The following is a 15,269-nucleotide window of genomic DNA, read 5'->3' on the forward strand; positions in this document are numbered from 1 at the left end:
GTAGCTCTGGCAAGAAATTCGGGGCGGTCTAGTTTGATATCAAGATAGTACGACTGGAAAGTCGCTGCATTGACGGAGTTCTATCAGTTTCTTGCCACATCTGTCTTGTTTCAATCGGCCGACATTCACTATCCACGCCCGCAGGGATAGCTGCAGATTACACAAGAATAGGTCTTGCATCTTTGACGAGGGAACTAAACTGCTACGCATTGGTGATGGTGATACACCCTTGCCAGAGTATATTTTCAGCTGTGTGATTGATGAGACAAATAAAATCACTCGAATCGCTGATTGCAAACAAGCAAACACTTAATAGATGCTTTTGGTCTCTCCTATCTTGGCACAATCAATCTACTATCATTATCTGGAACGGAGAAGCGGCCGTGAAAGTGAAATGTCCCTACCATTCTCCATCAAAAAAGTATACTCAAAGTCATAGTCAGCATTCGGCGATTGCGAATGTAGACCCAACTATAGAATGAACACTAAACTAAGTCTCTCAGTGGCAGGGAGCTAACTTATCTCCATGGTGCTAGACAGGGCGGATACGCGCCTGGTCGTCAACGACAGATTTAATCCATTCCCTTCTAAGTAAGGTGGAGCATGTTTGAATATTTGCCGTTTCTCTGTAGGAGCATCGTAGCTTATAAATAATCGTACTCTTACACCCTAGGTAACCTTATGACTTGCGTGGAACTCATACATATGTGGTGATCGTTCGGAATTACGGAAGACCCTACTTTTATAAATTGTTTTGTCAGCACCCGCCGGATTCGGTTCACCACAGCCACCGCAGCCAACCTACAGAAAAGCTTGAGAGAGCCAGATCTGCCTTCGTTGTTCAATTTGAACGTGTTCACTGTTTCATCCAGGATGGATCACATCCCTCGCAATCCGCATATCCCCTCCGTGAGTAATTTATGGCTAAATCGAGATTGGAATAGCATCATCTGAACATTCTGTAGTGCAACGAGTGTAGGACGAGGAAAGCAAAAGTATGTGCGAGCATTCGCCTGCCACACTCTCTGCGTTTGCAAAGCTGATGACGGGAGGCAGTGTTCAAAAGAGCATCCCGTCTGTGCCCGCTGCCGACAAATGAAGAAGGAGTGTACCTACACCGCGAAGGTGGTTCGAACTCCTCTAACCCGGGCGTAAGTAGTTATCAGATAGGGTGTTGTAGGATACAGGATCTAATGTTTCTGTGGGACGGGAGGACCCGTGTGGGAAAGACAGCCATTTAGCCAATGTTGAGAAGCGCTTGGGTCAGTTCGAAACAGCCTTGCAACGACTATTTCCTACCGGCGATGTGGAGTACATTGTCCGCTCTCTAGTTCACGATTCCAGCGAGGATGGCACCGTACTGTCCGCCGATCTACTACCCTTCTCAATGCCCGTCGACAACCCACCGCTGGCGCAGGGATTCCCCAACCCCACACTGGATCCTAGCGGCGTCCCATCCTTAGGACTGCCATGGGGAAATATTCCAGGAGCTGACACGGGCCATTACGCAGTCTTCATTGATGCCTACTTTGCCAGTTATCATCCCGTTTACCCTTTTATCCATGAGGCATCTTTCAGGGCGGAAGCTCAATCTCAACCATCTACGGCCCATGGCCTGGAGTGGCACATCCTGTGGAACGCAGTTCTGGCCACAGGTGCTTGGTGCCATAGTGATGTGCAACCAGGAATTGACCACGAGTTTTACAATCAGGCCGTCGAACTCCTCCAGGGCGTATCTTTGCTGGATCTGGGAAGCCGGATGCTCCTGCAGTCCTTGCTCCTCTTGCATGATTTTGCCCAGAGATCTGGCATGCAAGAGAAGAGCCTTCAGTATCTTACTATTGCGGCTCACATGGCGATGAATCTTGGGTACCATCGCGACTTTCCTGATGACACATTGAGCTTACTGGAGAAAGAATGCAGGAGACGGGTGTGGTGGACTTTGTATATTTTTGATAGTTGCGTCGCCAAGAGCTTTGGTTTGCCCCTCCTGCTACCAGAAAGCAGCTTCATCAAGACTCAGGCGGTCCTGAACATACCAGACGAGGTAATAGCTTCTCACACATCCGCCTCTCCTGAATTGCTCCAGCTGATAATTCAGAAGTCCCTCAATCCCGAAACAACTGTGCCGCCGACGGAGGTAGACGGTCCCACCCTGTATACCGGACTCATCGCGCAAGCGCGGTTCCATCAGATGGCGAATTCTATCTATCGTATTCTACTCGCCTACCCGAGTGTGCCGCTTCACGAAGTTTGCAGGCTTGAAACCCAGATCAATGTGTGGCGCGACACTTGCCCATCCTACCTACATGATCCCAGCCTCTCCACCAAATCCCCATTCCTGCGGTTCGCCGGGGATCGGCTGCGGATTTGCGACAAGAACCTCAGGATTCTGCTCTGGCGACCGTATCTGATGGCATGGACGACGGATGGTGGAAACGATGAGCATCGGGTCGCGGCGTTGCGGTGCGTTGAGACTGCTCGGGAAAGTATGCAGCTAGTTCTGGGGTGTATGCAGAATCGGTCGTATCCTCGTGTGGCTGCGTCGTTTCTTCTGTACGTGAAACCTCTCTTTCTCTCGTGCCTCTCGATGATCGAAATGTTCCGACTAACCTAAAACCGTTATTAGTTACTGTCTCTTCCATGTCAGCCTGATATACTGTGTCTTCTTGAGATCGAGCGCCTCATACCCCTACAGAGCATCCCTTCTTCAGGATATCCAGACCATGCAGGACACTCTCTTGCATAGCTGGCCCAGCAATGATGCGCAGGCCTGCCACTTTCTCCGCGTCATCAATCGTTTATGCACCTTCGAGTCCCCATCATCGGCATCTCCGCAAGATAACAACACGCTTCCATCTTTAGAGAGTGTGTGACGGCTGGACCGGAGAGGCTAGCGCAACCACTTTCTTTTATTGAATCCCAAAGCACCATTTAGGCTTCTATGGAACGCAATTCATTGCCCCTGCTCTGTGGTTATTTCTATGCGCTAGGAAGGAAACGGTGCAAGGGCGCTTTGAACGGCTCTGGCGAATTAGTCACGCAATACTTGATAACATCCATCGAATTTGGTGCCGCTCATCAGAGAACTCCTCTATACTTTGAGCAGTATGACTTGGTGGAAAGGAAATCTGGCGGTAATGCCGATTCAATATACGAATCAGAACAGGATTGGAACTAGAAACGTACCATGCAGTGATCAGGTGCATAAAGGCCAACTGCCTAGAGGGATGGACCAATCCTTCGATCGTAGGCTTCACATACCAAGGGTCATATTGATGCAAGACACTCTACGAAGTGGTCTTATCTTGTTAAAGCAGTCATAGGGACACTGCATACAGTGATCAGTATTCCATGTAGACACAAATTGAAAAGAAAAAAAAGTAGTGTTGTCCCTCGCCGAATTTTCATTAGGGTATCCACAGTGTGAGAGGCCGAGACACCGAGGAAACGGAGTACCCCATCCCGCACATGGGTTATGTGTGCAATTACGCTTACATGAGCAGCCTCTGTAGTCGCGGGGACAAACATGAGGGTGCTTGATTATATATATAATATGTTGTTGCAAGACTACATAGTCATTGCAATCAAAAGCCAGCCAACTAGACCTCCTATAAGGCTATTTGAAAGTTAAACAGCAGTCCTTGCGTGTGATCCATACCCCGGAGTATGCTCAGTTCCCACCACGAGACCAAAGAGCAAAGAAGAGAAGGAACAATGTCTTCACGATTTGTGGCAGTCGCCGGTGCCACGGGCATGCTAGGCCAGCTCGTCGCCAAGGAGCTGACGAATCGTGGTATCGCCGTCAAGGCTCTGGTGCGCCCCAACACTGACGCTTCTCGCACCCAAACCCTCCGTGACCTTGGGGTCTCTGTCGTGCCGGTCGACCTCACCAATACCACGACGCTCCAGACGGAGCTGACAGGCGCCACCTGTGTTGTTTCCACGCTGCAGGGCCTGGCAGACGTCATCCACACTGCACAAGGCAACCTCCTTGACGCCGCCGTAGCAGCCAAGGTGCCGCGCTTCATCCCTTCGGATTTCTCGTTGGACTTCACGAAAACGCAACCGGGGTCTAATCGGAACCTGGACCTGCGGCGCCAATTCCACCCGCGTCTCGATCGCTCGGGAATCACCTGGACGAGTATCCTAAACGGTGGCTTCATGGACCTGCTAGGAGGCGACTCGCCCATGATCAACCACAAGAAGGGGAAAGTGGCGTATATTGGGAGCGACACACAGCTGCTGGACTTCACGACCGTCGCAGATACAGCCGCATACACAGCCGCCGTAGCTGCCGATCCGAATCCCACGCCGCGCTTCCTGCGCATTGCCGGCGACGTCGTCAATGTGAGGGGCATCTGTGACGCTGCGGCCAGGGTTGACGGCAGACCGTTTCACTCGTCGTGGATGGGAACAATTGGAATTATGGAGTTCATGATCTGGGTGCTGAAGCTGTTTGGTGGCCACAATCAGACCATGCCAATCTGGCAAGGCATGCAATATATGGTCAATATCTTCTCGGGCGAGGGGAAGCTGCAACCTCTCGACAATGACCGCTATCCCGAATTGAAATGGACCACGGTGGAGGACTTTCTACGTGAGGACCGGAAGAAAACCAAGTAATGTCGCAGATGGGTTGGTAACGGGGGGGGAGTGGGTTGAAATTTCAGTATACATTTGTACATGGTAATCCTAAAGCTGGGAGACTAACATCTGGTTGAACAGAAGGCAGTGTCTCAGCTTGTAATGTATATTTAATTAACTTTGTTGTTTTCTACTATGCTCTGGGAGATTGTATTCCCTGAAGAGCTTCACGTATTCAATAAGATGCTACCTCCCAAGTCATACCCTAGCTCATATGCCGTGAACACAGTCTTCACCTAGCTGGCCCTTCTCTTCGAGCTGATTCAAATATCGCTTAATTCTCTCCCCCAACTCCGACCCGTATTCTGACGGAGGCGGCAAAGACGAGAGCGAGCCTTTCGGCAACACCTTCACCCAGGTAACCGGCCTGAGACCCTGACAGGCAGCCCGAAGCAACTCCAAATCTTCTTGGCTGTAGCCGCCACCCACTACCACGGCTACGGGGGCCTCGGCGGTCCCAACAGAGCCAAACCCTGGACTCTCCGCCAGCAAACTTGGAATCTCGCGCTGGCCAGCCTTTTCACACAGGATCGATCGTATCACTGGGCCAGTGGGTTAAGCATACAAGGTGAGCGATACCTGCGGGAGCACTGGGTGGGCATACCTTGATACTCGGGTTGCAGGGCCTTTGTGACCCAGGCGCTGACCTCGGAATTCCTGCCGCAAAGAACCACGGGCAATTGTCGGGTCCAGGTCATATTACCGGAGGGTAGATCTAGGGCTTTGAGGATAAGAGGGAGGGTGTTGTAGCAAAGATCGGTCGTCTTTGGTTCGTGTTGTGACAGTAGGACTTTCAAAAGAAATGATCCGCCAGTTTGTTATGTTGGTAGGCAGCTTCGGGGTTCGGGGTTAGTTGGTCCAGCGATAGGCCGACAAGAGTGGGGGGCAGCAAGTTCCCACTCTGTTCGTTACCTAGTTTGTTCACATAGGAGAAGGGCTTTAGAAGATATGTCTCCGGAGTGACTGGATTACAAGAAAGAGCCAGACAAAAGACTAGTGGAGAAATGCTATAAACCCTGGACCGTGTGCCCTGCAAAGATCCCAGCAACGCATTTATCCTCATACCATCCTCCTCCTTTTTGTTAGACTACGAACACCTGTAATCATGGCCCAATCGCTCAAGCCAATTCGAGTCTACGGGGGCTCATTTGGCCCCAATCCATTCAAGGTCTCCATCATCCTGTCTGAACTCGGCCTTCCCACTGAACCGATCCCCACCGATTTCAGCGAACTCAAAACCCCTGCCTACGAAGCGATCAACCCTAACGGTCGTCTGCCCGCCATTTACGATCCTAATACTGAGCTCACGCTGTGGGAGTCCGGAGCTATTATCGAATATCTAGTTGAAACCTATGACAAGGACCAGAGAATCAGCTTCGCACCCGGCAGCGCCGAAGCGCACCACGCCCGCCAGTGGTTGCACTTCCAAATGTCTGGCCAAGGTCCGTACTACGGGCAGGCAGTTTGGTTCAAGCGATATCACCCAGAGCGCCTTCAAAGCGCGGTCGATCGGTATATCCAGGAGATCCGGCGGGTGTCGCAGGTGCTCGACCGGTGGTTGGCGACGCGTCAGTGGCTGGTAGGCGAGAAGCTGTCGTATGCCGATCTCGCTTTTGTCTCGTGGCAAAATGCCGCCCAAAATATGCTGGCGGATGAGGGCTTCGATATGAAAGATTTCCCCTATGTGGCGGCGTGGATGGAGAGAATGAACAGTCGCCCGACTGTCCGTGATCTGATTGAGAAGCAGGACAGGATGTTGGAGAAGCTGAACAGTGCTACCGCAGCATTTCGAAAATAGTGTGGCGGCTGCCATACGGACACCTTGGACTTTCTCGCTTTGTATATACTTCAATACATCATAGATATCTTAGAGAAATACATATTGATTTTATTCGGGGTATCTTCGTGTTCTCCTTCATCCTCATTACTGCCATCCCTATGGTACCGAGCGAGTGTGCAGCTAGCCGATTAGCCTTCTGAATTCCTCTGATATCCAGGCTTGCACTTGGTCTTGGCACCTAACTTCACACTTGACCAACGATTATGATAATAATTATTTCGGCCCGTATCGGCGTGCCTGAAGCATTTAGTATGCTTCTGCGTAGATTTTCCCTGTTTTAAAGAGATGGTTTAGGCGTTATTTCAGGTGTTCGTCGGGGTGCTTCAAGTAGTTTGTGACAGTAGATACCGCAGCAACCGTACGCCTCAAGGATACCTTGATGAGCGCAATCAGGTCTAATGAAAACATGAATGAAACAATTTCGAGCTGGTCCACCATATACAGCGTCTGGATTCTTCCTGTCACTGTGACCGGCGGACTACACAGTCCGACGATCAAGGGTGGGCTTCAATAAGCAACGTTAGTAAGACAGGCGGAAAGCCCTAGTCCGCTCCGTCTAGGAGTGGTGATGTAATCCGACTATATGCTTCCCCTGGCCACACCTCTAGGCACATCATTGCATATAAATAAACCAAGTATGTCTCTCTCCAGATCATGTCTACATTACAGCAATACGAACTCGCTATATCTAAAACGATACGAACTCGTTCTATCATAAATATCAATACGCACACTTTCCTTTCACTCTCATCATGTCCAAGCTCATTACCATCTTTGGCGCGACCGGCAATCAAGGAGGCTCCGTCATCCGGGCTATCCTAGCTGATGCCGCGCTGTCGCAGGAGTTTAAGATTCGCGGCATCACGCGGGATGTATCCAAGCCCGCTGCGCAGAATCTGATTAAACAAGGGGTGGAGGTCAAAAGCGTGAGTGTCCTCCGATCGTGTCTATTCCGGGAAGCTGACCAGGCCCACAGGCCGACATGGATTCCAAAGAATCGCTCGTGGAGGCGATCCGCGGCTCGCACACGGTGTTCCTTGTTACCACGCCTGGCTGGGGCTCAGGTGGTCCGGAGGTGGAGCTAATCCATGGAACAAACGTTGCCAATGCGGCCAAGGATGCCGGGGTCCAGCACCTCATCTTCTCGTCTCTGCTCAACGTGACCGAAACCTCTGGCGGCAGGCTCACCCACGTCCCCCACTTCGACATGAAGCAAAAGGTGGAGGCGTACATCAGTACCACCGGCATCCCGGCCACGTTCGTCCTTCCCGCCTACTTCATGTCCAATTTCCAGGCGTTTGGTATGATCCGCAAGGGCGACGATGGCATCTATACATTGGCCTATCCCGTGGCCAACACCGCCCGCTTTCCGCTGATTGATATCCCCGAAGATCTGGGTAAGCAAGGAGACCAGCTTTCGTGAAAGACAATGACTCTCGCTAACGTAGGACCGACGATAGGCAAGTTCGTCGTGGCAGCCATCAAGAACCGCGATCAGGTGATCGGCACGCAGATTTTGGCTGCCGCCGACTATTACACGCCGACTGATATCCTCCGCGATTTCGAGGAGGTGACAGGTCAAAAGACTCGGTTTGTCCAAGTGGATCACGATACTTACAAGAGCTTCATGCCCCCGGCGGCAGCGGACGAGCTGCTCGAGAACCACCTCTTTATCGAAAACCCTGGCTATTACAATGGCCGTAGCTTGGATGAGAGTAAAAGCCTTTTGGCTGGCGTCGGATTGAAGGCGACCTCGTGGAAGGAGTATCTTCAGAAACATAAAGCGGCATTCCAGTGAATAGAGAGATATAACTTGGTTGTATTTATACAATAAAGTCGGGGTTTGAATCACATATGTCATTAGATACACAGAGCTTTGTTCCCAGTATAGTTTATCTTGCCCTAGTTTCCGTATATTAAAGTGGGAAGGCTGCAAGAAGCCACAGTGTCTAGTAATTCATTATCTTCCCGTGCGGTCTCTGTTACCTAGTCAATAGGTTAAATCATTATAGTATGCTTATAGCATTCTGTCCATGACCCACCAGATCTCACAACGCCGTCATCCTCGAAGCAAGTTTAACTCGAGAAGTCATTTTGAGCTACATGGAGCAAAGAATCCTAGAGTTGGACGTACCCAGCACTGAGATCCACGAAGAGTCTACCCCGGTACATGACGGTATACCGGTGTCGTCGTTGGGGGTTGTCGGAGTAAACCCTAACTGGGTCCGAAGATCGCCGCTTGTGGGTCGCGCGGAATACCCACTCCCGGAGCCCTCCTCGGCCGCAACATGTTACATACCCCAGGACCGAACCACGTAGTCCGCCTATTGATCATTAGTCCCAATTTGTAATCGCCGATGAGGGAAGAAACAGACATCGGGAAGGCATCCCACCCCGTTACGTAGTTGTGGGTATTCAGTGCTCTAGAAACTCGTTGCAGCTCGCTCCTAGAAGACCACTTCTGTGGACAGCGTATTCCGAAAGGCGTTACTACAGAGGTTTGTTCGACCATATCGGAACAGGAGCCAACCAGCTAAAAGAGGATCGCTAAGTCTGACAAGCTGTAGAGCTTATGACAAGTGGATTGCAACGTCGAAGCTTTCCAGTATTCGCGTTCATAAAACCCTCCTGACCGGAACGCTAACAACAGGGAAAGAAAGGTTGCTAAGATCTACTACCAACTGTCCGAGAATGTCTACCAAATATTCTCGTACAATATTTTTTATCTAGCAAGAAAAAAACAGCAGGGGTCCTTCGTGTTCGCTGCATCGAAATAGCGTAGCACGGAAGCACTTGATGCTTTTCCCGGTGTTACCATTCAAATCTCCCTTGGATAGGGCTTCTCAAACTTCAACCACTTGTCCGGCACTTCATACACCTGTCCTGTTTCCACCACCTCCGAGAACCACTGACTAAATTCTCGAAACTCCCGCTTCGTCGCGCCCGATCCCGGGCCCAAATCGAAAAATCTTCCATCTGTAGTTTCGAACCCAGACGGGATTGTATCAGCCGTACACTGATCATTCAGGATCGAAACACCGCGACCAATCATAGTCTGCATTGTCTCGACGTAGCGCTTCGCAAAGTCGGCAGGGGAATCGCCATCTCGTCGTGGGACATACTTCCTTACTTCGCTTTGGAAGATAACAGAATCCGGATCGGCGCCCTCGGCAATAAGGCGGTCACGCTCCTGGCGCGCCGAAGTTGCGTAGTCTCGGGGAGTCTCGTACACCATGGGCGAGTCGTCCGAGTCGTGAGCTGATTCAGAGTGCATCGCACCCAAGGGTTGGTGGAGGTCTTCTTGTTCGGACGTCATCGGTGTTGCGGTAGCCTCCTTCATCCTCACACTGTCCTTGTCTTCGTTGTAGTTGTCCTATGTTGAGGGAGCTAAATGATGGATAAAACGCTGTGGGAGCATAGAGAAAGCCTGGTCTGGTTTGAGGGGTATAAATAGTTACCTACTTACGGCTGTGTGCTGACTAAGAGGGCTCAACAACAACAACACTGGTGGTTCTATTGTAGAACAACTCGCAATATACGGATTGAAACGCTCTGTTAAACCTGTATACTGATGGTAGAAAGAGAACATGATTTAGGACTCTATCAGTAGGTAACGTGACAAGACTGAGCGGCGAACAGTCACAATACTCAAGGCGCGAAACTTCGCTCCTGCGTAGTGATCGACCTATTCGACTCCATGATAAGTACCTCCTACTGATAAGATGAGGATGAGCGTAGCCGAGATAATCGTCCGGTGCCCCCCTTCGCTGTGGCTGATGGGTGGAAATTGCGGGGTTTGACGGGCTCAGCATCGCTGGATCCTTTCTTTCTACACGACCGCGATATACAGGAAGCGCCGTATGGACCTTGACTGAGGCAGCTCGTTATGGCCCATCTCGACCGGGGTGGAAGCAGACATTTGTGGGACCGGAGCGTACTGATGTTTCTGGGTCATCGCGGCCTTCAACTGATCCCTTTCCCTGCTAGCAGACACTAGTATTCAAGTAAAAAGCTACAAAAATCTAATACTGCTTTGGCTTCGCTCTTCCCACAATTCGAAGCATACAGGACCGCGAGACTTTATCACCTATATTTACAGAAGTTTCAGTGCTGACTATCAACAATGTAGTCTATTAAGCTGTGAGAAAACAGACAACCTCCGAGGATACAAGAGAAATGTTCAGTTAAGAATAAAAAATATTGTCTAAAAATACAAACTCCTTGTTCTTTAATTCGATGTATCCTGGCAAGATTAGGTGCCATAAAGTAGTAAACCCGTATGTCTAGTACGTACAGTAGAATGGCAGCAATAACTCTTAGGCACTGTCCGGTATATGATATGCCTAAGAGATTGTCTTTTCTCATCATTGAAAATTATAAGATTCCTCTCCATCCTCCATCAATCTAGTTCCTTCGCACCCGCTTAACAAATTAGTAGTCGCTACGGGCCTTCCAATACAGCCAGGGTGAGGGCACGAAACATGTCCTTCGGGGGACACATTTGCCAGGTATTCATCAATTAGGGTAACAATGTAGCTTTCTTAATATACTGTTCAAACTGTTTATCTACTCTTTTCTTTTTATTATTTAGACAGAATAGATATGGATTCGCTGTAACTAGTATATTCCAAAAGATTAAAAGTCTATATTTTAGCTATAGAGTATAAATAAACTTGAAAATAGTTAATCTATTTTTTGAACTTATGAATCAATTTAATATATAAATATTAAAATTGACTATGATTTCGATAAATATAGTAATAGATATATTTACTGTTTCTTTGCATCTATGTAACGGTATTTTGAGGATACCGAGGATTCCAATCTTTAATTTATTCTAATCTAATTGATACATAGACTATTTTGTATTCAGAACATTTTTAATTCTTCGGTATTATATTTGTATAGTTACTAATACACTATATAAAAAGGTCGAGAAATCTGCTTTTAACAACCTCGAGGTTTGGCGTAAAATAGTGATTTAACGGAAACTTTCGACTTAGAACTGTGTATACTAGCCTACCCTAAGTTGTCACTTATATAGAGACCTTTCATGAAGTTCCCCGTCACTACTGCCGTGATCCCTATTTACCAGCTTTCGCAGTAAGGTCGGAGATCAAGTTCATGGGTAAAGCTCGACCGGGGCTGGGTATGTAAGAACCAGTACGTCTCAGCGATCTAGTGGCACAGTTAGCGGTGATACTTTTCGCCTAAAGAACGGCGAAAGCAAAGCACTTACCCAGTTGGGATCAATCTTGGCATCCGGCGTGTCTTTGTTATAATCCTTCGTCTTCTCTGTCGCAATGATCCCGTCGATAATGGCATGAGCAACATGGACGCCCTTGGGACCAAATTCGCGCGCTAGCGATTGCGAGAGCGCCCGGACCGCGAATTTGCTCATGGCAAATGAACCCAAGCCGGGACCCCCTTTCATGGCGGCCGTTGCACCTAGAACGACTAATCAGTAGGGTGGCTTTGGAGTTTGGAGAGGGCGTCACCCGATCGCCTTGCGGCCATCAGCATCCCGCCCAGGCTCCGGCAATCTGTCGATCACGAACCGGTGAATATCATCGTCGGCGGATGGCGCAACTCTGCCTGTGACACCGCGCGCAACATCAACGGCAACACTGCCTGGGAGAAATTCGAGGCCCCCCGCGCAGTCGCCTCGAGACTATCCAGGAACTCTGCGCCGGAGTCCAGGAATGGCGCGCGCGTGAATTTGCTAGCCACGTTAAAGACGGCCGCCGACACCGTCAGATCGGATCCGAACTGCTGCTCGATCTGCTTCAGGGTGGCGTTTAGACTCCCCGCATTGGTGACGTCGGCCGGGATGCCAATGGCGCATCCTCCATCCTGATTGATGCCCTGGACCAGAGGGTCGAGGCTCGCTTGACTGCGCGCGAGGAGCACGACGGGATATGCCTTCGCGAAGCGACGGGCGATGGACGCTCCGGTTCCCGGCCCAGCTCCGGCGATGATCGCGATTGATTTGGAGAAGGATGCCATTGGAGAATAGGGTGATGGGTTGAATGGCGGGTTGTGAACTTGAGGTGCAATGGAAGCTATCCGTCCTCAAGGTAGCTTCGTCTGCGGGTGTAAATAAAGCAAATGCAGGAAGCAGATACTACGTCATGAAATATCTTGGTATTGATCAGCGCTCGGGCTCCGAGTGTCCGAGTGAGCCGTGGTTCCACTTTACGGGCTCCACTGGTTTATTGCAGCTATACCGGTTGCCAAAGTAACCCTAGATTCCAGGCGCCTACAAGAACTTCTCCTAGGGAAGATGGAAATTTGGCAATTTCTCTCTCAAATATAAAACTCAGTCTTATGATTCTTAACTACTATATATCTCGCAGAGTTATTTCATGCCTAGAACTGAATCTCTTATACCTATTCTTCCTGTGTGTCTAAACTCATTGATATATAATTTGCACCTATGTGACCGAGATATCCACCAAGCAAGAAAATGGAAGTAGTTTTACAGATACACAGCTTCTATCTAAAATTCTCAGTTATTCTAGATAGCAATCACATTGTTTATACCCTCCGGAGATATACTATCCAAATACTTGCTCATCCACCGCGCGTTTTCTACATCTACCCGTTCATCCCACATGACCTAAAGATTAGTCCTTATCTAGGCATATATTCTAACTATTTCTATATGTCTTAGCCTTTCAATACGACACTTAGCTAATACAGTCTAATATGTAGCATAGAAAGATTATAATTCTCTGTTACTCTTTGTAGAGATCCATGATTAGGGCTGCTAGCTGGGAGATCCTCTTCCATGTATTTCTCTTGTAGCAAAATCATCGGCATATACGTGCGTACAGGACATATGCTTCAACTGACCTCGGCATTGTCTCCGTTTCCCATTAAGATGTCTCCTTGGACGTATGCCCAGAGGCTTTGTTTCACCCGTCAGTGTCCTATCTTTATCAGCCACCCTTTACATATGGCCAGTGCCAAGCCATAGGAGAGAACCGGCGGTGGAATGTGAGGTAGTGGATGGAATGGTCTTTCACCGGCATAACGCTTTTATATCTAGCAGAACGATGAGTATTATGGTTTGCATCAGATTTCTAAGATTTCTATATACGAATAATCGCAGCAGCTATTATACAAGAGAGGGGGGGATTCTATCTAATCGTCTAGTACTCATTCAATCTGGCAGCCGCTGGTGGATATCTCGCCCCTGCCACGGGATAGCTGTCCAAGATGGACTGGATCATCTGAAGGTCACTATCATCCAATTCAACATTCGCCGTATTCTCCAGAACTCGTTCCTCGGACCGGGCACCAGCGATCGGTACAATGATGGGCATCCCTGGTTTTCTGCTCTGAACCTTCACCCATGCCAGTGCCAGCTGAGCCGTAGTACAGCCCTTTGACTCTGCGAGCTTCTCCAGCTGCTCAACAAGCAGACGATTTTGGGCAATACTCTCAGGCTGGAAGCGGGGAACCATACGGTGATGAGTTTGAGGCAGATCGTCCACGCTCTTGATTGCTCCCGTTAACATTCCAGCACCCAGTGGAGTATGTGCCACCAAGACAATGTCGTTCTCCGCGCAGGCCTCCGCAACCCCATTTTCAAATACTTCTCTCGACCAGAGACTGATCTCAGCCTCGACCATGTCGATCTTCGTTACACGAGCAGCACGACGGATGGTGTCCGCCCGCACTTCGCTCAGCTGGATACCCCCGATCTTGCCCTCTTCCCTGAGCTCCGCCAGAGCCCTCACGCTCTCCTCGATTGGTACATTGGGATCCACTCTTCCCAGACCAAAGATGTCGATCTTCTTCTTCCCATCCAGGATCTTCAGAGCGTTGTCTGCAAAGGCGCGCAGGCCGTTCCGGGAACAGTCCATCGAGAAGGTCTTCATGTCCTTCAGACCAGATTTAACGGTGAAGACCACTTTCTCAGCATCCTCGGGATAGGCAGTGAAATACCGATTCATTAGGTGCAGGGAGTTGTTGTCCGGCAGGCCGTAGAAGTCTGCGCCGTTCCAGACATTAGCCCCGGCTGCTAGGGCGGTTTTGAGCACCCTGAAGGCTTTCTCGTCTGGAGTGGGCCCGTAATGCCAGATAAGGCCTGTGACGTGTCAGGAAATGTCGATATGGTCAGAGGGAAGTAAGAGATGGTATACGTACGCATCAAGCCTAGGCCATTCTGGCTAATTCTCTTTCCAGCGAGAGTAGTCATGTTTTGGTATTGAATGTTGCGAAAGATATACGAGGTCTGATCTGAGGAATCTCATCTTCCGTACTAGGCACATTCCATTTATACCTTTTCAATGTGCAAATTAAATCCGCCATATATAGCTTATCGCCGGTAATCGGATATCTCCAAAATGCGATAAATCCGAGGGTGCCAGTTGTGACCAAGTCAGAATTTAGTGCCGTTGGTTTGGGGTGGGGCAAGGCTGAGTCGAAGATAGCAAGAGCTATTGTGAGGGCTGAACTGTAGACTAATGGACTTGAGGATAAATATAGGCCTCACCAAACCCCACAGATGCACAGATCGGGCCCTTCGGCAGATTTTAAGTGAATAGAACTAAACCTGTAGATTCGATATAGATTCTAATATTTAGTAATCTATATTCTATAGTATACCCACCGTATTCCTGCCAAGTTATATATAATATTTATTTCATATAATATAAAACAATTATTTCATAGATATTTGTTTTATTCTATCTAATATCTTATACAGTTATACAGGTGACAGGTCTATAAAATATATGCAGCAATAAATGAATAAGAATCAGATATAGTAATA

At 49.1% G+C, this 15,269-nt stretch overlaps 8 protein-coding genes across 8 annotated transcripts; 4 read left to right on the top strand and 4 right to left on the bottom strand.

Annotated features, from left to right (window-relative positions):
• Positions 1-1,095: 1,095 nt before the first annotated feature.
• Positions 1,096-2,876, top strand: ABOM_006214 (uncharacterized protein; the record flags this gene model as incomplete). The annotated part of the gene is made up of 3 exons (XM_022533343.1): positions 1,096-1,151; positions 1,234-2,556; positions 2,630-2,876. The coding sequence occupies 3 exons, from the start codon at positions 1,096-1,098 to the stop codon at positions 2,874-2,876; spliced, it is 1,626 nt and encodes a 541-aa protein (XP_022388508.1).
• Positions 2,877-3,717: 841 nt separating this feature from the next.
• Positions 3,718-4,626, top strand: ABOM_006215 (uncharacterized protein; the record flags this gene model as incomplete). Its single annotated transcript, XM_022533344.1, has 1 exon — positions 3,718-4,626. One exon carries the CDS (start codon positions 3,718-3,720, stop codon positions 4,624-4,626), a length of 909 nt encoding a protein of 302 aa, XP_022388509.1.
• A 231-nt stretch (positions 4,627-4,857) lies between these two features.
• ABOM_006216 (uncharacterized protein) lies at positions 4,858-5,345 on the bottom strand (the record flags this gene model as incomplete). Its single annotated transcript, XM_022533345.1, has 2 exons — positions 4,858-5,189; positions 5,252-5,345. 2 exons carry the CDS (start codon positions 5,343-5,345, stop codon positions 4,858-4,860), a joined length of 426 nt encoding a protein of 141 aa, XP_022388510.1.
• Positions 5,346-5,752: 407 nt separating this feature from the next.
• On the top strand, positions 5,753-6,445 carry ABOM_006217 (glutathione S-transferase family protein; the record flags this gene model as incomplete). Its single annotated transcript, XM_022533346.1, has 1 exon — positions 5,753-6,445. One exon carries the CDS (start codon positions 5,753-5,755, stop codon positions 6,443-6,445), a length of 693 nt encoding a protein of 230 aa, XP_022388538.1.
• A 794-nt stretch (positions 6,446-7,239) lies between these two features.
• Positions 7,240-8,285, top strand: ABOM_006218 (NmrA/HSCARG family protein; the record flags this gene model as incomplete). The annotated part of the gene is made up of 3 exons (XM_022533347.1): positions 7,240-7,413; positions 7,464-7,884; positions 7,948-8,285. 3 exons carry the CDS (start codon positions 7,240-7,242, stop codon positions 8,283-8,285), a joined length of 933 nt encoding a protein of 310 aa, XP_022388514.1.
• Positions 8,286-9,305: 1,020 nt separating this feature from the next.
• ABOM_006219 (uncharacterized protein) lies at positions 9,306-9,827 on the bottom strand (the record flags this gene model as incomplete). The annotated part of the gene is made up of 1 exon (XM_022533348.1): positions 9,306-9,827. The coding sequence occupies one exon, from the start codon at positions 9,825-9,827 to the stop codon at positions 9,306-9,308; it is 522 nt and encodes a 173-aa protein (XP_022388515.1).
• Positions 9,828-11,575: 1,748 nt separating this feature from the next.
• Positions 11,576-12,493, bottom strand: ABOM_006220 (oxidoreductase; the record flags this gene model as incomplete). The annotated part of the gene is made up of 3 exons (XM_022533349.1): positions 11,576-11,665; positions 11,727-11,935; positions 12,046-12,493. 3 exons carry the CDS (start codon positions 12,491-12,493, stop codon positions 11,576-11,578), a joined length of 747 nt encoding a protein of 248 aa, XP_022388531.1.
• Positions 12,494-13,641: 1,148 nt separating this feature from the next.
• ABOM_006221 (aldo/keto reductase family protein) lies at positions 13,642-14,693 on the bottom strand (the record flags this gene model as incomplete). Its single annotated transcript, XM_022533350.1, has 2 exons — positions 13,642-14,582; positions 14,642-14,693. 2 exons carry the CDS (start codon positions 14,691-14,693, stop codon positions 13,642-13,644), a joined length of 993 nt encoding a protein of 330 aa, XP_022388492.1.
• Positions 14,694-15,269: the final 576 nt, after the last annotated feature.

The sequence above is a fragment of the Aspergillus bombycis genome (assembly GCF_001792695.1).
Source record: "Aspergillus bombycis strain NRRL26010 chromosome Unknown contig00050, whole genome shotgun sequence".
Taxonomy (NCBI): domain Eukaryota; kingdom Fungi; phylum Ascomycota; class Eurotiomycetes; order Eurotiales; family Aspergillaceae; genus Aspergillus; species Aspergillus bombycis.